Genomic DNA, 23,511 nt, shown 5'->3' on the forward strand with positions numbered 1-23,511 from the left:
CATCCTTCAGGAGGATCCGCTCTGTAGAAGGTGTAATGAGCAGGAGGAGACTGCTGAGCACCTGCTCTTTGATTGCCCTGCAATAGCAAGAGAGCGGTATGCCATCTTTGGTAGCTTGAACAGGGGTGGCGAGTTTTCCCAGGAGGACTTGATAGGTTGTTTTCGGCGGTTTGTTGAACTGCTGAAGTTGTAGACTGGTAGTCCTCATGGTGTTTCCGGGGTGCGCAAAAGGCCCTTGAGGCTTAAGTGCATGGCAGTAGGCCGCCCCACGGAGAAAAAAAAAAAAAAAAAAAAAAAAAAAAAAAAAAAAAAAAAAAAAAAGCCATCTTAAAAGTAAGAATGTCCTCAAAATAGGCATATGTTTAAGAGATGACCTCATTAAAATAAATCGTCCAGCAAGCTGTTTTTTAGCGTAAAATATCATTTTAAGCCAAATCTAGAGACTACAGTGGTGCAGTGACAATTCGAATTTCAATTCCAAGATTTTAGCCATTAAAACTGTGCAATCATGCACATGAGCATTGTTTTTATGGTAGAGGACTCTTTTGTTCAAATGAGGATGTTTTCTCTTGGTTTCATTACTCAATTGGTGCAATAACATTGTATAATACTAAACTATCCAAGTAATCAATGTACACTATATTACGCAATCATCCCAATACGATTATTATTACTTTGTCAGCCAATTTCCTCTTTTCGTCTTCTTCAAATCTTATTTCCTTTAATAAATACACAGTTCTGATTGTTTTTTTGACTCTGGAGTGTTATAGTGTAATCTATGTTTTGTCTACAGTTAGTATTGATGCATAAACTCATCAGGAGTCCAATGGAAAAGGACTAAACAGCCTCAAATTCAATCAAATTATTGTGTTTATTTTCCTATGAAATGAAACGCAGCACCCATCATGCAGACATTTTATGCAGCCAATGTTTCATGCAAAATTAAACACAATGTACATTGCAAAACACCTGTGGCCTTAAGTATTTCACACTTTGAATTGTCAATTACTCAAAAGCATGGTGAAAATTTTGTCAATCGATCCGGGGGTAGTCACAACCACTGGACATCTGAATATGCAACCAATGCCTAATAGATCTCATTTACCCAATTGTACACAGTTAAACACACAAGTTTATGTACTGCAAACTTCATGGATCCCAAAACCAAAATCTCTGACCGAAGTCTGGTAAGAGTTAACACTAGAACTGATAACAAACCTACTTTTTATAAGCCTGAACCTTGTATCGCTTCCTGTGGAATCAATAAGTATGCAACCTGTAGTTTTTTTTAATTTCCTTACCTTGTGTACAAAGCTTATTTAAAAGTACAAACAAAATTGAAGTTGATCTAATAATAACTAACAAAATTACTTAATACTTTAGTAGATACTATTATTGGTTGTGCATTTACATGAGTCAGCTAGATTTTGTCTTTGAATTTTCTGCTTAAATGGCAGTATAATAAGCAACTACCAACACAATAGAACACTCGAATAACCAAATCATCGATTACAGTGATTTAAATGCTGTCAGATATGTTTACCCTATAAAGTAATAATTGTAAGTACTACGCTGCTCAAACTTAGTATAAATAAACTAGTGTTATTTTCTACAATCTAAAATGCGTATCCATTCACATATCCAAATATTGCTTCACTATAATACAATCTTAAAAGTATATAACATAATTTAGTTCGAAATTATTGTTCCAAATTAATTGAAACAAAGTTAAATCATATATATATAGTATATAGTATTTGAGTAATGGCCGCTAGAGGCAGGAAATGTTTGTTTGTCAATCCTATTACAAAATAAAGTTTTGAGGTATTATGTTCCAATAACCTGTTACAGCGGTAACATGATCTGATGTCAGAGAAGTTGGACAATCTGGGACGTGATCTGAGGTTGGGAAAGTACTGACCGGAAATGCAATGCCCCTAGCCATCAGTGTGGGCCACTTCTGGCAAAAGAAAAGGGAAACATCCCTTAAGATAGTGTGCAAATTTAACCTCAGATCACGTGAACACATGTAAAGGTTATCATTAACTTTGGTACTTCTAGTAACATATTTACGTTAACCTAATCTAAACCTACTTATATAACATAATAATATTCCATAGTGTAATATTTCCATTCATAGTCTCATTGCTTACCCTAATATACCGAGTAATCTTAAACCAGTTGGTAGGAGAACACAAAATCATTCTGCCCAACTGTTACTGAAATAACAGTATCCCGGTAATAGGAATAACCTGTTACTGACACTAATATTGTCAATCTGTAGTTATAATGGCGTTGTATGAGTGTTCTTTGTGTCACAAGGAGTAAGACAGTTTATCCTTGAAAGATAGTAAAAGTAAATAAATGTTACATTGTTTTGTTTGTAAGTGTGCTGCAAGTCTCTCACCCGAACGCTATTCATGTGATAACTTAGCAATCTCTTTTGTTTATGCTTAATTGTTTTAATATAAAAGTAATTTGAAGTAATTTATGGAGCTGTAGGTATATTAATGATATTTAAATAGTTCTATAAGACATTATAAATCTAGTAAAGCGTGAAGACAAAAACAAAATTTTGTATAATCTTTACACACAATATGATATTTCTGTAATCACTGTAGCTCAATCGCGGCGTCCCTGGCAAGATTTTGAGGCCCACACTTTGGGAATCACTGCCGTAACCTATAGTACTTTGCAGTAGTATCAGTACTTTGCATGCCTTATTTTAAAACATCATCAAAAATATGTCTTTCTCACATAATGTATTACTATACAGTAAAACTTCATCTATACAGATAAATTAGGACCATAAGTGATCTGGGTATGCGAATTACGGATAATCTAGGAAAACAGTAACAACACAACAGATTACAGATAATAAGAAATGTGTTATTAAGTTACAAATAAAAAAATCTGTTTAGAGGTAAAAGTTAATTATTTTTATTATTAGATTAGTCTAGCCTTTAAATCAAACAAAAAAAATAAAGAAATTAAATTTTTTTTAATGTTTCTTACTATTTATAAAATACTTTGTCAGCCACTCTTCTATTTAGTTTTTCTCTTTTGTAAACATGGTTTAACTACTAAAAGTGATAACAGACAGTTGTTATTTTCTAAAACCAGTGATTATGAAAATAGCACAGAAAATGCAACTTTTGGTAAATAAGTGTGAATTTTGCCATAAACTGGCTATCACCATTTCGGTTATATTCGAGACAAACCAGTGAAAGTACCACCTGAATACACAGCACATTAGCAAATAATACATTGCACAAACAACATAATATTACTTACACAGTAAACTAATAACAATTAACTTGTATATCGGATATGAACTATGAGCGCAACCAGACTGAACAAGAAAATGGCATGGCTTACTTCACAAATGGTCCTTTCATTCACACCCACACATGCAGGGTTATGGTTCTTGTTCATTTTGATGGAAATATGAACCCTACATTGTTGACAACTTCAGAAAGTCCCAGACAAGTACAAAATTCAGTGCTGCCCTGCCCTGATGGTGATGAATAAAACATCCCTCATGATACAATAGTATCAGTAAAATATAAAATGTCTTATCACGTGTTTGAGAGAGTTAAAAATATTACAAACTCACTCAACCATATTACTCTACATAGCGTAGTGAGAGGACAATTGCTTACGTAGTAACAGTAATGTGCAATAACAACATAATGCTCCATGACAACAAAACTAAATAACATCTTCATTTTCATCCTCATACAATCAATAAGCGTAGTACAACACCCACAACACAAATTGTCAGAAGTTTTAACAAGCAAAAGCATCTCCATTGTTGTAAAAATATAAGACATCAGACACATGATTTAACTTTATTTTAATTCATTTAGAACAATATATGAAAAGAAATAATATGCATTTTAGGTTATAGAGAATAATACAACTTTATTTATACCAAGTATTTATACTTAAGCATAGTAATTACAATTACTTTACAGGGTAAACATGTCTGACAGCATTTAAATGGTTCTAATCGATAGTTTATTTTATTGTAGTTGCGGCTGCTTAAAATCATACTGCTGCCCCAATGCACCTATCCACAATGTTCAATATCTTCTCCTTGAAATGAACAATGCAGCAAAATATGACCTATCAGGATTAGAAAAAGGAACAATATTTCAATAAGATGTGCAAATAAAATACACAGTACAAGACAAGAAAAATAATTGACAACTGTTATACCCAACCCAAACGCCAACCCCTTCTTGTCAACTCCCCCCACATACACAGAAAACATGATCTCCAACCCAGAAAACACGATTCTCTGATCCCCTAGACTGAATGACTACTTGGGATATAGCTTTAATTTCAAATTTAATTAATTTTGTATAATATATTGGTTGAGATCACCCAAAAATATTTCTGCAAATGAAAATATGTCTAATTGTTAGTAAGCTAGTACTTTTAGATCTTTTCAGTTAATTTCACTTAAGTACCTAAATATTATAAAAAAGGTAAATGGTGGCAATAGGTCTAGCTATGCCTCACAACTGAATTACAATAAAATAGGTAAAAACAATTTCTGAGACTGATTTCTTAAGGTTAGAAGAAATATTGGGGAATCAAAAAGATGTATGAAAACAGTGTAGACTAGATTTTTAAACATGCAACTTTTCAAATCCACAGAAAAATATGATTTGACAAAAAAAAATATACTCACACTAAAATAAAATTGGTTATTCAATTGTATCTAATACACCATAACCTAATTAAAAGGTATTTTAAAGATAAGAATTTGAAACGAGAATACATGCTTGCCACGTTGATATTAATATATCTACACGATATATACATATACTATTACTATTTTAAACTTACCTTATTTAACACAACGATAAAATCTATTTATCTAATAAACTCCATAAATAACTTCTATTGAAGTTTGGATTAGGACTTAGCACAGCTCCCAGTACTTCAGCAGTAGTAAAAATTGAAGAAAATACTGCCATAAGTACCAACATTACTTTATCTCAAGCAAATGCTGACACTAAAGTATATAATGTACACATAACTATATAGCTGAATAACACATATTTAAAGTAAATGACTAAATTACTCAAAACTAATGTCACATTACCTAAACTAATACACCATCGCTTTGAATTGGCAGTTTTATCATGGCTTATTTAGTAAGTGAATGAATTACCACAACACCGAACGAGCATTACTTAAAATCGTCTATGTGTACTAAACTCTCTTGAATGGCGATAAAGAGATGGGCATATTACACATTGGTTGCCGGAGAAATTGATTTCAGCCTGTGTCTTTAACCTTTATTTATTTAGTTCAAATCGAACTAAAGCTATTTTATTGATAGCAATTTCTTGTATTATCAATATTAAATTTACAAAACTCTATAATAAGGTTTTTAGGTAGAAATATTCCATATGCGAATTATGTAATATCTCAAATAAAAAAACAATACCATTTTAAACTACCTATAATAATAATAATAATACCTAACCATTAAACGCTTCATAGACGCCCCAAGATAATTTATTAATGAGAAATGTTTTTAATATATAACTGGGATAATCTAATATATCTAGCTGTTCTTTTTAAAAAGCTGAGCGAGAGTCAAATAATTTAATACAAATTTTACATTATAATTTTCTTTACAAAAATGATTTCTTATAAAGGGGAAATTGAAATGTTTACTCGTGTCTTAAGTGATTGTACTGTTGAAGTCTACATATTATATAGAGAGTCTTCTATTGTTATTTTATGAAGAAAAATTAAAACTAAATCGTTTGGACCTAACTGTTAAAATTTATTAATAGATAATGATACTTGGCACGCACGGTATGATAAATAAAGACCAAATTAAATAATGTATAAGTTAATATTTTTTTTTTTCATTTGATTAGAAGCACCATATTGCTTTACTCAATAATTAAAGGTTATAGTCAGTGTTAGTCTTTGGTGGTTAATCTAGACTGTTGTTACTAATCTGTAGCCTTTGGTGTAACCAATACAGCTATAGTCTTTGGTTAATTGTGTCAGCTGATTGTTATAATTGGACTGGTAAACTTGAAGAGCAGGAGACGACCGATTAAAAATTGTAGTCGTTTCTTGTTGTTTTAGGTTAGGATGTTTCAGTGAGAGTGAAGTGAACTATATTTTTGTTGTGAGGAGCGGTGTGGGGGTTTTGTAAGAAAAATAACTCTATTTTGGGTTATGTTCTCATTTTGCATGTTTTGTTATAATTTGAAATATTTTCGTTATACGCAAGTTGCATATTATTCATGACGCCTTAACGTAAGATTCTGTGAAATGTTAGTGTCTTTCAGGACTATTTTCAAAATGAGGAAGTATCATCAGTTACTTTTGTTTATAATAACCGTAGTGAGTTTGTCAACACTGCTAATGTATCGTCGAGAATATTTGAAACTAAGATACGTTTTAGAAGTTTTGAACTATTTTGGAAGCCCTCAAGGGGGTGGAGAAGATTGTCTAGTTTTGAACGACACATATATGGAAAAAGAGAGAAATAAACATTTATTTTCACAACCTCAGTCCTCTTGGATTAGAGTATCACAACATTTTGTATTCTCAGCTTTTTGGGAAACAGAAGGAGATAGGTTACATGTCAGAGCTCTTGCTGTGGGGCCACCTTCCGCGTTTACAAATTATGAATGCCACATATGGTATGATGAAGGTGATTACCTAAGTTCTGTGATGGGTAAATTTGGTTACTCTTTGAGAAATATTCCCAAATTTTACAATGAAACCAAGGAACGACAAACCATCAATATTTATGAGCTATTTTGTGAACCAGTTGAAACACAGTCTAAGGGTGCTCCATATGGATTGGTTTTGATTCACAAGACAGATACCACTCGTATAAAAACATTCATAGCAATATTCAAAGCTGAAATTAGTGCACAAAATAGGCAGGGAAAAGTTGCTGTTTGTGTTCGAGCGGATGTGTCTGGTGCTTCAAAATCTAGTATAGTAGAATTTATAAGTTATCACCAGGCTGTAGGTGTAACTGATTTTATAGTGTATGAAAATGGGTTACAGTATAGAATATTGTCGGTGTTGGAATCTTTAACAGGACTAAAAGGGTTTAGTGAATCAATTGAAACTCTCCATTGGAACTTTCCCTACAGTGATCTTGATGCAGAAACAACTGTACTTGAAATGGATTGTATTGCAAGGACTTCAGGGCGGGTTGAAACTGTTGCAGTTTTAGAGTGGGATGAATACTTGGTTCCAAAATTGCACCATTCAATTACGGAAATGCTTCAAGAAGCTTCACCTAGCAAGAGAATCCCTGTACAATTTGAATTAGAATCATTTATTTGCTGTACAGATCTTAAGGATGATAAAAGAGCAGAAAAATCATGGCCTGTTGCTATGAGAAAGACTCAACTGATGAGTATTAAAGTTAAGAGACAATTAATAATAGAGTATCCTGTGGTTGGAATTGAACCCAGTAAACTTAAACTTCCATCAACCACAGGTGCAATTCTTATATATAGACCGTGCAGTGGTATAAAAACTGTAACTAAATATGATCCAATAATGGCTAGGTATTTAGGAAGCATGATTACCAGCAAGCTGTTCAAATTGTGGAAATCAGGTTCTCTCTTAACGGAGAATCATGACAAACATTTGAATATAAATTAAAGTTTTAAAAGTAAGAGGTAAAAAGCATTGGCCTAAATTAAAGGTTGTAGTACTTGTTTTATGTTGAGTTTTTGTTGTCTATTTTAAGTATGAAAGATTGTAGTTCTATTCTAAATCAACACATTTTGGAGTTCTGTTGGATCTAATGTGTAATGAAAGCACAAATTTTTACCCATTATAAGTTAACTGTAGTAGGCTTCTTATATTTAATAATGTTCTAATCATATTTTTATGTGCATGTAATATCACTGTTAACAAATGTGTAGGTCACATAGACTAGGTATTTAAAATATGCACTGTTCTCTCAAAATTGAGTTAAATATAGCCTAACTTGAACGTATATTGCACATTTTGGCTCTTGTGTGCTTGTTTTAATTTTAACTTCACTTTTAATTTGGAGATTATATATAATAACAACTATATGAAGTAGTGCCAGCTACAAGAAAATGGGTTAATCTTTGTGATATTCTGGGATCCTATGTTTAACCCTTTCGATCCCAACATTTTTTTGTATGTATTTGACTGAATCCCCACTACCTGCCGCTGAGTTGTTTGCTTGACTCCCAACCATATTTCACTAAAAATGTGAGTTTTCTAAAAATTACCTGGAATTATTGCCCAATAAAGTCCAGTCTATTACTCTAAATTTATTATATTAAACTAAATTTTCTAATCATGCACAAAACTTCTTTATGAGAAAAAATTTTGCTCACGTTGTGCATTGTCGAAAAATCACATTAAGAGTACCGAAAGTTATAATTTTGTAGACCAGCTCATTAAGAGCATATACTCTAATATATAAGGAATATCTGAACATCTTAAAATAGGATGTCGGAATCATACACAAATATATACCTCGTTCCAAAAATTGGACATTGAGATCATATGCAAATTACGATTCATCCTAAAAATAGAATGTTAGGATCAATAGGGTTAACTTATTTATTAAGTAGGAAAATCATTAATTAATAATCTACATAATATCTCCTGTTAGTCTATGTAATACATAAGCTGAAAATTATCAAACACCAAAACCATTCATCCATTCACATGTTATGTGATCAATTCAAGTTATGTGACTTATAATTCATTTTGATTACATATGCAATTTGCAATTTAAATTACATATTTAGCATTACTATACAAGCACTTCAAATCAATAAAGATATGTGAATCACAGACCAAGATATTTTATAAATACACACATGACTTACTTGGTAACAAATTTATTTATCTTCTACAGGCCTATTTAACAATGTACCTATTTCACACCAAGGTACACCACCACTTTCTTGCAATTCTGTTGATCCGAATACTTTAAAATTACATGAAATAATTCAATATTACCTTTGGTACACGAGAATAGCTTTGTTATGTAGTTGTTGCATTACATAATATTTATTTTTATCAAAAGTATTTTGCATATTGTATGTTTTGTTACTAGCATAGAAGACCATGTGCATATGCCCTCAATATAAGCCCAATTATATATAATGCCTAGATACATTGCAAGGTAATATCTTAAATTTCGTGTGCATGTTGAAAAACAACCTAGTAACAAAGCATTTGGGTTAATCAGAGTGGAAGTATAGTAGCTCAGACAGGTGTAATTTGAACATGGTTTTCAACTTATTAAAATGCTAAAGTAAATACAGCTGACCTAACATGATATTTGACAACAATCAGCTGTAAGAATAATTTGATCTGTTTTGGGGGTAAACTATATTGATTTAGTGCAAGAGAACAACATTACTGTGTCAATAATTCCAGTTAGTCAAATAATGTTATTTAAATTTAAGACTCAGAATGTTATTAATTTGGAAAAAGTTATTGTAAAATTAAGGTCTCTTAAATTAGTAAAAAAATTTTAATGTATAAGAAATAAGTTAACCTGCATGTATTTTGTTGTAAAAACTTTGTTTTATTTCACGTTTACCAAATCTACTACAACCTAAAACAATTAATGTAATTGAACTCTTACTTTTAAAACATCTAAATATCACTTAGGTATTGTTTTTATTTTTTTACTAAACACCATAGGTATAATAATTAAGTTTAAAACTTAAGATATTTTAGTTTTACTGATTTAGAGAGATTCAGTGTTTCATATCAAATTATTTTTTAGTGTTATCTCAATTAGTATTATTTGTGTCAATAGCCTAAATATGTGATTTAGAAGACTTGAGAAAATCGTGTATATATTTTGTAAAATATACCGTAGTTAAAGTTTATCTTGTCTTCCACTTGTTATCTAAATCACAACTATCACCACTATTATACTGTTGACTAGATTTAAAATTAATCATAGAGCACTAAGTGTACAGTAGTTTGAAGACTTGTTACATGTAAATAGTATCTCAATTTTGTTTGTTTGGGCTTTAAAATTCCCACTAGACTACCACACCTTTAGCAATATGAGCCACTTAAGATTTTGTCTCACTCAATATTATAAGAAATGTACGTTTATGTGATCCACCAATTATAATCATTCTAGCATTTGAGTAATAGTTTTAGTTAGATATAAAATTTGATGAATGCAACTTAGTTTAGGTTACGCTGAATCTGATCTAACAACAGCCTACTATAACAGCCTATAGAAATAACATAATATTATTTAGTATAGAGAAAGCATACATACCTTTCACTAAAGTAAATATCTATCAGTAAATATTTCTTGTCTTCAACATTTTCAATATGCTTGTCTTCTTCAGCAGAATAATATATGTGTCCAATATGTTATTAGAATTAATATAGCTTAACCTTTTGAGGACCATGCGAAAAACTGTGTTCAATGTCACTAGAATTTTTTTATTAAATTGCATTGGATATTTAAATGAAAAATATAATGCGCAAATGAGCAATTCGCAGAGATCCATATAATTCATAACTTGAGATATAAAAAGTATATCTTAATAATTCTTTTATTAAAATGTTCTAACTAAATTATTTATTGACATTTAAGTGTACTTGAATAAATATGAGTTTAAAAGTAGTTTTCTGTTTCATTTCTAAGTTTGCTTCTCATAGGATGAAAACAAAAAATAAGTTGGGTGTGGGAAAATATATTTCTTTCACTTATACAAGTATGCCAAATTATATTTCAACTCTTTTCAAAAATTTAAACAATTATACCCAACAAATCAATCATTTTACAGTATCTTTATGAAACACAATGTAACCATAGTAAAATACAGTTAGTTTTAGTTTCGTGGTGAAAAATATCAGAATGATCAGAACAAACTCGAACACATTCAAGCTGAGTTTCCATGCATTTATGGATCAAATTGTTGTATAAATATTCTTATTTGTAACAAAAAACGCAAATGGAAAAGATATTGTCCAAGGATAATTTTTAATGGAACATGGTTTAATATATTATGTGGATAATATAGATTTGATACACATTGGTAATATAGCTTTAATATAAATCAAAATATACATATAAAACACTCGTCTGGCAACTGAAAGATCCGGATTCAAATATCGGTAGAGCAAGTACTTTATGTGATTCAATCTTTATTGAAAATAAAAGAAGCTATTGCTGTTTGTACAAATGTAATTAATGTAAAAAGTCATTTGACAGGTATTTGGTCTTCCAATTATACAGGATGACAATTAAATCTTAGGACAACTTTATGATTTTTAAATGACAAGAGATATCGGGTAGGGTACGATAAGCGGACCCGGTTTTTATATCAGTATTGACAAACGATATTACTTAATTATAATATTCATATAACTAACGGATACTGATATATGAACAATAACTAACTTGTATCAACTATAAACACTTTTTCATATAGTAAACATATTTTCTTTTATAGGTAACAGCAAACAGTCGAAAGTCCATTGAGGACCGTGAAACAAAGTTTAATAAGTGGCATATCAGCCAACCTGCTTGCAGATCATTTCTGTGAGTTTGTGTGAGTGCCAGCTTTTATAACCGGTTAGCACGTTGCCAGACGACCAGAGAGGATTATTTTGAACACCTACTCTGAAATTAGTTCGCTCAAATGTATTCCCACACACTGTTAACTTGTAACAGGTACAATATAAAGAATAAAGAATGATTTATTTTCTCATTTTCTTACAGGCTACATACACACATCAATACATAACGGTAAATTAATATAATGGAGTTATAATTTCCTAAATCTTGCCAGGTCTGACTGCACCATTACAAAAGACTGGAAAAAAAAAATTTCTTCTTCAAAATACCTATAAACTAAATTTATAATTACAATATAACCTACAACTAAATGCGCTTAGGCCTATACTTTACAATAAATGAGAAAATATAGGGCCTCCAAGGCTAAGCCTGTTTGGAGGTTCCTTATTATATTTTAACACATAAAAACATCAGCAAACAACTTAATTTAACAATTTAGATCTCTCTTGAGGATATAAGTTAATATATTATTTAATCAAAACAAAATATAATAATAGTTGTAATCAACCTGCTTATTTGAGTTAGATTAGATTTTTCAAATTATTTGAAAATATATATATATATATATATATATATATATATATGGGCCGTGAGGTAAAAAACCAGTTGTAAACTATGTCTGAATATATAAAACTGAATTTATATCCTCTCGTTCAAACAATCACCTTCCCAATTTTTTAAAAAAATACTAATTTGTTATTTGAGTTTTTTATATTGTTAGGCAATTTATTAAAAGTCCACGGTGACATAAAAATGAATGATTTAGTAAAAAAAGTATTGTTTGGTTTTGGAACTCTTATATTTCCTGAATTTCTTAGTTTTAAGCTGTATTCATTTGCTTCTAAGTTGGTAGTATTTATCAAATCATAGTATTGTTTTAATACTTTATATATAAATAACATCTTGATAGGGAAAATCTTAAGCTGATTAAATAATGGTCGTGAGTGTTCAAATCTATGACTGTGGGTTATTAATCTGACAAAGTGCTTTTGCTGCATAAGTAATGAGTTTAAATTTGAATCATACGCACTTCCCCAAAGAAATATGCCGTATTTAATTCGACTTTGTACAAGCGCAAAATATAACATTCTAAGTATTTTTAAATTGCAAATGTTTCTTAAAAAATAAAAAATTCTTATAATATTATTGAGTTTTTTTGTAATGTTCGATATGTGAATTTTCCAATTAAATTCACTATCCATATGAATTCCCAAATATTTTATAATATCCAATTTTTGTATCGTTGAACAATCCATTGTTAAGCAATTATTGATTTGGCTTGATTTCAAAATACAGTCAGCACATCTATAGAAAACAGGTTCAAATATAATGTCATTTTTTCTGAGACTGAAATTGACATATTTTGGTTTTCCGTACTTAAAAGCATATGGTTCATTGTGAACCACCACTGAATTATTTCTAGATCTTTGCTCATAGCAACGTGGATATCAGTCCAGCTATCTTTGACATAGCTAAGGGCTGTATCATCAGCAAATGATGTTAGTGTTCCTTGAAATCTGGCATCGCATAGATCATTTATATATATAATGAAAAGGATTGCTCCCAATACTGACCCTTGGGGCACGCCATATAAAATTTTACCCATTTCACTATATGTGGAGTGCATTCTGACACACTGATACATATCCCGTAAATAACTTTCAAACCAAGAATAAGCTATTCCTCGAATACCACACCTATAAAGTTTTTTTAATAAAATTGTATGATCTACAGTGTCAAATGCTTTTTTTATATCTAAGAATAAACCACTTACACATTTACTTGAATTTAGGCCATTGTATACGTTTTTGGTAAAATTAAATATTAGTTATTTCTTATGGACAATATATTAAACATGTTAAAAACTTTAAACGATTTCTTCCAACTGGATCAACATTTTTAACTCCGATTTGCAGTATTTTTTTTAGTCAACTTTAAAATTATGTACAACTAAACATTAAAGATTTTCTTCATACCCACGATGGGCCATTCCCTAAAGATGACATCTGATCACCATGTACTCAGAAAAATGGGTTACTATTACTAGTAACGGTATGCCGGTTGGTTGTGATATCTCTTGTAATTTAAAACTCATCCTAAGACTTAATTGTCACTCTGTATGTTAATTTGCTTATTTAAACATATGTGATAGAAACGGTCAAATAAAAAATAATTAAATCATAAAAAGGGTTCTGTGGTATAGTGGTAGTACGCTTGCCTGGCAAGTGAGAGATCAGGATTTGAATCCCAGGAGAGCAATTACTTTTTGTGATTCAATCTTTCTTTAAATTTTGTTACATATATATAAAATATTTAATTATATATCGTCCATTGATCCTCAAAGAGTTAGGCTATTAAAATTTCTGTACAAAAAAATCCTCTTTCATTTTTGACTTTTTTTAACAAACTGATTGGAATATGCCAGTTCTGTTGCTAAATTATTCAAATTTGTATCTGTGACTTTGATAATAAAGCTTAGCAGAAAATGTATCACATTTTAACAAAATTGTCTTGTAGAAATTTAAAACTGGGGCAACTAATAAATGTATAGAAATATGGTGGAGCGTTACCACCTCACAATATTGTATTTAATATTAATGTTGTTTGATTATGCTCAGAAGTTTAAAATCTGAACTAAATATTCATGGTCATAAAATAATATACAGCTTAGCTACTAATAATACATTCTTGAACAACATATTTGTATTGTTGATTTGTTGTTTTAGGTTTATTTTACTGTATAACAATACCATTTTTCATTACTATTACATTTAGATTACCAATAGCCAACACTGATTGTAATATGACAATTGTGTTGTATCATTATCAGAAATTTATTGTAAGTTAATTAGGATGGTAAGTATATATCAGCAATTTAGTAATACAATAAAAATACCTCGATTGTTATGTGTTTCTGATTGATTGTTATGTGTTTATAGGGAACAATCAAAACATTGTGGAAGTTTGTATTACTGGAATGGTATTTTTGTTTTTTTGTTTCAATCATATAACATTGTGTCTTGTTTTATGTTAGTATGAAAAATGTCTGCAAAATCCTGTTACCTTCACAAACCCTCCTTTATCAAAAACGCACTTAAAACAGAGAATTTTAATACAGTAATGACAAACATAGTTAATATTATTATGTAATATCCTAATTAAAATTGTAATTTTAGGAAAATGAGTATCTGAAGTCATTCTAGGTTTAAAAAATAAGAAATTATTGTTTAACGGCAGTGCAAAATTTTATTATAGCCTAAATCTGTTGTTCTAAACCATGGCATAAAAAATTCAGAGTCTGTGTAAAACCAGTGCTTATACCTCATCTGCTCTAAAAAACTTGGCAAAGTGAGGAGTGATTGTGCAAATTACTAGCACCACTTAGTGCTGCATCACAATTTATACTTCAAACTATCAAACATGATTTTCACCATCATAGTACATTTTTTCTGTACTGACATGATGTAAACACAATAAATTAAGAGACATAGAGCTTATAGTTTGATCTTATTTTTTTTGTAGGGTTATGTTTGTAAACAGATTGCATTAAACTAAAGGTACCTTATATAACCTTTGTAACTTTTAAACACTGAGAACTTATTCATTTCGCATAGCCCACAATAAAAGCTGTATAGTGTACCGTTTCATTCACTTGTGTCTTTTGATAATGCCATATGTTTTTGTAATGCAGATACCTAAGATCTATATATGGATATCCTTAGTAAAATGTTCAATCATTAAGTAAGTTGGAAATGTATAAAAAATATCTCTATTTCCATCAGTATAGTGCACCTCCACGCACCATTTAAAACACAATGGCTTAGTTGAGAAGTATGATTTCCAGTTGGTTAACCCTTTAGGTACCAGACCAAAATTTCAAATATAGATTTTATATATATATATATATACAAACACACTCAATTTAATTTAAAAGTAAAATATGCAAAAAGAATTCTGAACAGTCTGATATTTGGACATATGCATTTCTTCATACATCCGAAGATTCAAAAGTTAGCCCAAAGGTGTTAATCCAAAATTTGGTAAAAAGCTATAAACATTTTAGTCTCAACTTGTGACACAATTCTTCAATTCTATATGAAGGTTATCCAACAGATTTGAATGACCACGCAACAAATTATTTAAGAAACTGCCATTGTCGACTTCAGCAGTTAAGACTGCTACAAGTAACTGACAGTTTATTTTCAAATGTTTGAATATTAGGATTCCTAAATGTATTAATGTTTATAATATTTCATATCATGATATATTATAAGTTCGTATATCAGTCTTGCCAGTAATAGTACTTTCTTTTTTTGATTTGAAATTTGTATAGAATGGTAGTAATGACCTGTATGGGCATATGAGAATCAAAGGTCTTGATTCTTAGGAGGTACTAATGATCATTGGTTCGTGGTATACAAAAACTTAAGCTTTTTATAAGACTGATAGAGTAGAATTTGTACTATACGTCTTTAGTATATGTTATTTGTACACTGAGTTGTTTTGTTTTTGCAATTTACCAAAACACAAGAGAATCAGAATAAGACTAAATACAGTTTTATTCATAATGTATTTAAATTAAATGTTTGTGACTGAGCTGAACAAGAATGTTATGTATACATATGTGATAAAATTTATGATTAATTCCCTGCTGTTATTAAAAATAAGTGTAATAATTGTTGTATTAATTGAATACATTTCAATCCATCAAGGATTCATGACAATTAATCAGTGACTAAGGATAATGTTTAATGGATTATGTGAACCATATAAGATTTGACTTAATAGTACTGTATTAGCAAAAGGCAAGGCTATCCTAACATTTCCTTGTTTTGTCCCTTGAAATACAATCGACTAAATATTAAATTATATAAAAATATTTGGCCATCTTTATTACTGACTTGATCCCAGAGCAATTTACAATTAGGTGGAAGAAAAATAAACTTCTATTTGTAACTAAACCATTTTCTTATACTGTTACTTGATGTAAATGATTTATGTCTGATATGTAACAACAATCACAGATGTTTTGTTCAATCATTTATACTCTTATTAATGTTATGTTATTTAAAATAGTAGTTGAATTTTATTGATGAATTATATATAGTCTAGGTTTTCACCCTTGCCTTTCTCACTTTATATTGTTAGTCTCTTGAATCTCTCTGTAAATGAGATATTTTCACTAAGAGTTGTAAGTAAGTATACGACAATTTATTTTATAGGTTTAAGATTTTGTCTATTTAGTTGTATCACAAATCATTCTCTTTATTTTGTTTTTTGAGTAAGTAAAAAATGAATATGCAATCAATTATGATATTATTTGTATGATAACAACATTGCACAATCATGTCATTTTATATTTTTAAAATTGTTAGAGTAACTTATGGGTTTTAACTATACTTCTTGCATAATTCTACCATATTTAATCCCTCTTGCCAAGCTTTTATATAAATATGAAGCTAGCTATCGTAAATCCTGTACATAGGTTTAACAACACTTAGAATCTCTTACTTATAATACATTCCATATATTGTATTAATATTTGCACATATTTACTTACCTTAGCAAGAGTGCTCATATTATTTCTCCACAGTGATTTTGTTGCTGTACAAAATAAAACTATAAAACATTGAACTTCATGTAACAAGTTAAAAGGCATCAGAAACACAGCATTTCGTGCACTTTAGGCATTGTTAGTAGAAACTTCTACACCATTAAACCATTAAGATGGTAATAAGCTGGTAGGAAGGAGTTATAACCAAAAAAACTTTTAAATCTCTGTTTATTAGACTAGTTCACATTACATATATTTGCCACTACAACAAACTTGTTGAGCATAAAACATTGGAGATTTATATTTATAAATTATTCTTTATTATACTTTGCACAAACAAATAATTTGGATAATACAACAAAAATAAAAACCGGTATAAAAATGAAAGGGTTCTACTAAAGAACAGCAGGTTATTGAGCATAACATAGCTATGATGGAAAGGAAAATAGCTTCACAGACATATCGTAACAGACTTGACTCCTGGAATCTGCAGTCATGATCATCTGAAGAAATTCAAAAAGAAAAGTCGGATGAAGAAGCCTGAAATGAACTCCTTAGATTGTTTTGACATCAGGCACACCTAGACTACAAAATTTATTGTAATCTAGGTGAAGAGCTAATCACATTGTTTCATCAGGTGCACATTTGAGTGGACTACAATGTTTTAGACTCGATCCCAAAGCACAGTCGAGCAACCGAGTTTTCTGCACATAGTGCATAATGTAGCTATTGTAGGAAGGGTTGATTCCATGTGAATGTTCAGTTAGTTTCAGACTTGACTCCTGGAATCTGTGACAGCATCAGATTTTAGATAAGAGGGAGGTGAACTGGAGGAAACTCAACATTCACAGGTTATTGACACTGACTGCATTTATAAATTAATGACGTATTAATTTTCAATTTAAAATTACAATTTGTATTGAATATCAAAATTTGTAAGATCTTTATTTGCATATACTACTTGTTTCGTACTAATAGAGTAATAGTATAATATCGGAGATAGAGAGATCTATGATAGTTTCAGTTTGGTTATTGTAAATAAAGTTAATTATAAAATTGTTCAATTAACAAACTTCGCATTTACAATACTCATTCAATATTATTAGGATTATGAGTTACCTTGCAAAAATAATAATGGTACAATTATTTTTGATCTGAATGACATTACAATCTCAAGTATATTAATTTGGTTATTGTTAAGAAAACAAGGTACTAAGTTTAAGCCAAAATAAAGTATTATTCGGACTATACGAGTATCACTTTCTAAATAATTAAATTTGTATGATTGTTTTTGGATTGAGCATGATTAATTAATAAACATGATATCATTAAAATTTTTTTAAACTTTCAGTCAAAGAAAATTCGTTTACAGACAAGAGTAGTTCTGTACATAAAATTTACGATGTGGCAGCTACTGACCAGCCTTCTTGATGTTTTCACTAGTAACAATAACAGATCACGTAATTGAGAAATGCTGCACAGTTTATACCAATATTTTGAGATAAATACCCCATCTTATACTGTTTCTACCAGCTGTTGTCTGAATTATTCTACGTTCCATACTAATAAATTATTACACTATAATATACACATAACACTATCAGCACTAATATTTCCAAACAGCAATTTAATGATAAATATGTACTTTACTATGGTAAATGGAATGTCTTGGAACCAATATGATTCATTGTTGCTACTTCCCAACTCCATTGGGCACTCTTGCTTCTTAGTCTAGAGTCTTGTGATAGTTTCAAGCTTGTGATTACTCAAATATTGCCTTTTCACCATTTACATATTATACACATAGTTGTCATTTATAGAACTTTTGCTCAACTATTTACAAATTCAAACAAGAGCACAATTTACAAAAGTATTTATTTTGTAGATCCTTAGAATAATAATTGTAAATAATTGTTGCAATTAGGAGTAATTAATGAATAAAAGAATGTTTTCTTGATGTCTGTTGATAATTTATTCAGATCCCTGTATCCTGCAAAGATTTTGAACCCATTTGGAAAAAAGTAAGTTGAATTTTTTAACTCTAGATTTTAACTTTGTATTAAAAGAACTATTAGCCTATTTTCACTAAAATGGTAACTTACGACATCAATACTTTAGTGTTACGAGGGTCGTTCAATAAGTCATTAGAAAATCCTAGAGATGGAGCTCATAGGATTGAATTTTTTTGAAGCAACATTGTTTAGACAACATCGCATAGTTTTGTTGCTATTGATGAATGATGATTGAAGTGAACTTTTGTTTGTTTATAATAATGGAGAAAAGTGAGTTTTGAGTCGTGATAAAACATTTTTATTTGAAAGGCTTAACACCAAAAGAAATCAAATCTGATGTAGGTCATGGCACATCTGCTCCTGTGTTTCCAACATTTTACAGTTGGTTAAAAGATTTTAAACGTGGGCAGTTCATCTACAAATAATAAACATCGATCAGGATGACCAATGGAAGTGTCTACTACCAAAATGATTGAAAAAATCCAGGAAATTATCTACCATTAATTGGTGAAATAGTTGATATCACAAAGTGCAGTTGCTTCAATTTTGCAAGAAACATTGTTAGTCAAAAATTTGCACGAGAAGGGTGCTGATACACTTCAACATACTGTAACCCTATCAAATCTTATACGCGAACATCGCAATATTGTTTTTGTCACATTTAACATAGAGAGTGGGTTCGAAAATGAGGGTCACAGGTTTTAATCTCGAGAATTTTCAAACAGCAAGATAGGTGGTACTGTGGTACTATTGTATTTAAATCAAGCCATTGCAGAGTACCCCACATGGAAAACATTCTAAGTTATGATTATCAGTTACAGTTGGCAATGACAATAAAATCATTGCATCCAATGAAAAAAAGTTATTATAATATAAGTATCATTCTTGATCAGCTGTTTTAAGGTTTGTACACAGACATTTAAAAACGCTGAAGTGGATCTCTTGCAAATACCAACCTCTCTACCCTGATACAGGACTTCTGAGCTTATCAAAGTGTAGTGAAATTTTATAGTACACTAGCAGTTACCCGCGGCTTCGGACGCATTTTCCTGTTATATACGGACGCAAACTGACAATATATTCATGTATTCTTTATCTATGACATAATAAACACTCCTGAGATAATCGATAGACACTCAAAGCTATTCCAATCTCCTGGTCCATTTTATATTTAAGTTTAAAGAACAGTGTTTTGGGATCCTGAAGTCGTAAAGTGAAATAGTTTTTATAAGATTCGTATTCCCTCCAACATTCCATGATAATTTATTGAAGTGCTCCGACGATTTCAGTAACAATAAGAGTTAGCCTTTTTATCCGAATGACGAAAGTGTATCGTCCAACTAAAAAGTTGCTGCGGTCAATATGAGTCTGTTCTGGTCGTTTAAATTCACCCCCGGTCTAATCTATTTACAGTTCCAAAATTTATTTAATGAGGTAGTTTTTATAACAGTGTATAAATAGCATTTCCGTGGCATTAGATGGATTATTGATCACTGGCGCAATCAAAATTTAAAATTAGATAATAACTTTGTCTCTGCAATCTGCATTACACTACTGATCAAGCAGTTTACAGTAATTTAATAGTTACTAAAATTTCAATGTAAATCAATGTTTCTGCCTCTTTGATGAACTTCAGCTGAAAGTATCAGTTCACTTTGTATTACGTGTCGTACCGCAATCTGCCGGATCCAATATAAAACACTAAACATCAACAATAATTTATAAATAAAGAATTAATTAAATAAACTATTTAAATCAGACCAAATCATGAATCTAAACCATTCTTGAATCTCCCTTCAACACACACAAAATTTCATCAAAATCGGTCCAGTCGTTTAGTAGGAGTTCAGTCACATACACACGAACACAAGAAATATATATATATAAAGATTACAAGGTTATCATGCATATTTCACTAAATTTGATCAGTTTTGATTTGTAATTACTAACAAAAATGCTTGAATCATATGAAAATACAGGGTTTTTTTTCAAATACCTTGTCAACTAAAAGATATTTTGACACATTCACCTTATGAAATTGATTTACAGTTGATTGCATCGCTCTATACCAAATGGTTCAACCACAGGAGAATGCAGCCAGGTGGTCTGAAACACCTTGTATAGTGTATTTAACATGTTCACAGTAACGTGTACCCCATTGGGTACCCCTGATAGAGTACACACTGGGCTTTTGTTAAGCACCTTGTGCTTCCGATGGGGCACATATTGCTATGCATTTTCTTATTGCGTTTATATTGTTTGCATGTCTTGATTTGTTAAATTTGACCCCGCACTTAAATAAATACCTCAGACTATCATGTACTCTGTCGTTTGCAGACTGCAATTTTTTTAGGTACCCCTTGGTGTAGATGGAAAAACATATTGAAATAGTTTTTTTTATGCTAAATTACGAAGCTAATATACTTTTCTTGTTATACTTAAATGTTTAATGTAAAAAGATCTATGACGGTTTTTTGCCAATTATTATTTAAAAATTTAACTGCATATAAAAGAATCCATAAATTAGATGTTGTGAACGTGTTTACAAAAAAATCAGCCTTTAAAATTCATTTTGTTTGTTTTTTCCATCTATGATGTATTAAACGTGTTTTGTTTTTTTTAATCTTTCTGGCTATTGTGCAAGTTTTATGAAACTACAGGACAGTGTTATAATACGACTTGAGAAAACCAGAGCTGGTATAGTGACAAAGGTATATTCTGAGGTAAAGAAGTGACGTGGCCTACGTGTAACTAATTATGCAGGCATTATCAAGTGGCTTGTGAGATACACATATTTTGGGTCCAAGATAATATAAAATGTTTTTTTAGAAAATGTATTCTACAATATAAACTTAATTTATTTTTACTTAGCAAAATAAATACATGATATAAGAATTCCTTCTGATCATATCAGTGTTTTTGAACTTGTATTCAACCTTTTCATTGCCATAAACCATTGGCTACCAATGATGTGTATTTCCCATCATTTAGCATTGGTGTAATTACCTATGGTGGGCACTGCCCGTCACTCTAAGTTCATTAGTCTTTAGTTGAAAAATATTCCTAATATCAATAATTTTGTAATTTGTCTATACTATTATATTGATGATCAGTCTGTAAAACAATAACATATTCAGTTTTGTAGTTGGTCTACTCTCTTTAAAGCGATTGTTCCTACCGTTTCGTCTGTTAATTGTTTTGATTAGTTGCTGTCTAAAATAGTGTGGCGGCAAGATCACATTTTGTCTTCTGATAGTTTCAATAGCTTTGTGGAGAACATACCAAATGAAAATGAAGTGAGTGACGGTAACTTATGGATATTTTGAGTGAGTGGAGATGAATGCAAAATTCAAGAAAGTTATTTGACAAAGCCTAACCTTCAAATGGGAGTGGACATGGCAAGCAAATAATCCATATAATTTTACAGATAAATCTGGTATATATCCAATTGTTGTTAGGCAACTAAATATTTAAAATATAAGATCATAAAATAGAATTTTAACATGTTACATGGTAGTTTAATATTTTTAATTGGCCCTAAGCACCCACACGATTTCGATGCAAAAATTAAAACTTAATTTGGTACTTAGTAGTTTTCAGGATTCTCCCAATTGTAAGTCCGAAACCCGACAACATAATAAAATGCTTTTGATTCTAATTAATCTTTTCAAGTACAATCTTTAGAGAATGATCACCTCCTAATAATATACCGATCCGAAGCAAACAATAATGCTTGTGTCTTAAATCACGAAAGAGCACTTTTTAAAGAAACTATTACTATTGTATATGCATAGCCATTTTCCAAAATAAGTTATTTCATTCTGGAACTGTTCAGATAGTCTGAAACAATCTCATAACTAATTCTATGTACACCACTAGAAATGTACATACCTTTTAAAATGGCCAGTTGCATTATTTTTCTAGCTCACAAGCTGAATTATACAAAACCCCAAATTGCAAATCATTAGCAATATTTAGATGTTGGGTAAAACACATTGGTTGTTGTTACTTAACTCTATATTGCACTAAGTGGCTGGCTACACCTTCTGAAACATTCAACTTTCCTGTTGCCTTAAATTGTTACAATATGCTTACTTTAAAATAAACAGTTCACATTCAAAATTTTAGAGGTTTTTATACTATTATCAAACAAAAAATTATAGTATAAAAAATTTAGTTGATAATTTACCCAATAATACTAAATTATCCCAAAAATTTTACACTTTATATAAAGTAAAAAGTAAAGTAAAAGCATCTGTCTTTAAAGTGTTGCTATGATAATTTATTTTATACTAATGCTTCCTTATTATTTATTCAATTCTATT

General features: G+C 30.4%; 2 protein-coding genes across 2 annotated transcripts in view; one reads left to right on the plus strand and one right to left on the minus strand.

The window, feature by feature from the left end:
* LOC124354858 overlaps window positions 1-4,977 on the minus strand; it is a 31,352-nt gene extending 26,375 nt beyond the window's left edge. Inside the window, exon 1 of the mRNA XM_046805616.1 lies at window positions 4,858-4,977. The gene's annotated coding sequence lies outside the window, so the exon portion shown is untranslated. The remainder of the gene's footprint in view (window positions 1-4,857) is intronic.
* A 984-nt stretch (window positions 4,978-5,961) lies between these two features.
* On the plus strand, window positions 5,962-9,902 carry LOC124354859. Its single transcript, XM_046805617.1, has one exon. The coding sequence runs from the start codon at window positions 6,313-6,315 to the stop codon at window positions 7,669-7,671; it is 1,359 nt and encodes a 452-aa protein (XP_046661573.1). The 5' UTR covers window positions 5,962-6,312; the 3' UTR covers window positions 7,672-9,902.
* The last annotated feature ends 13,609 nt before the right edge of the window (window positions 9,903-23,511 follow it).

Source organism: Homalodisca vitripennis, chromosome 2 (assembly GCF_021130785.1).
Source record: "Homalodisca vitripennis isolate AUS2020 chromosome 2, UT_GWSS_2.1, whole genome shotgun sequence".
Taxonomy (NCBI): domain Eukaryota; kingdom Metazoa; phylum Arthropoda; class Insecta; order Hemiptera; family Cicadellidae; genus Homalodisca; species Homalodisca vitripennis.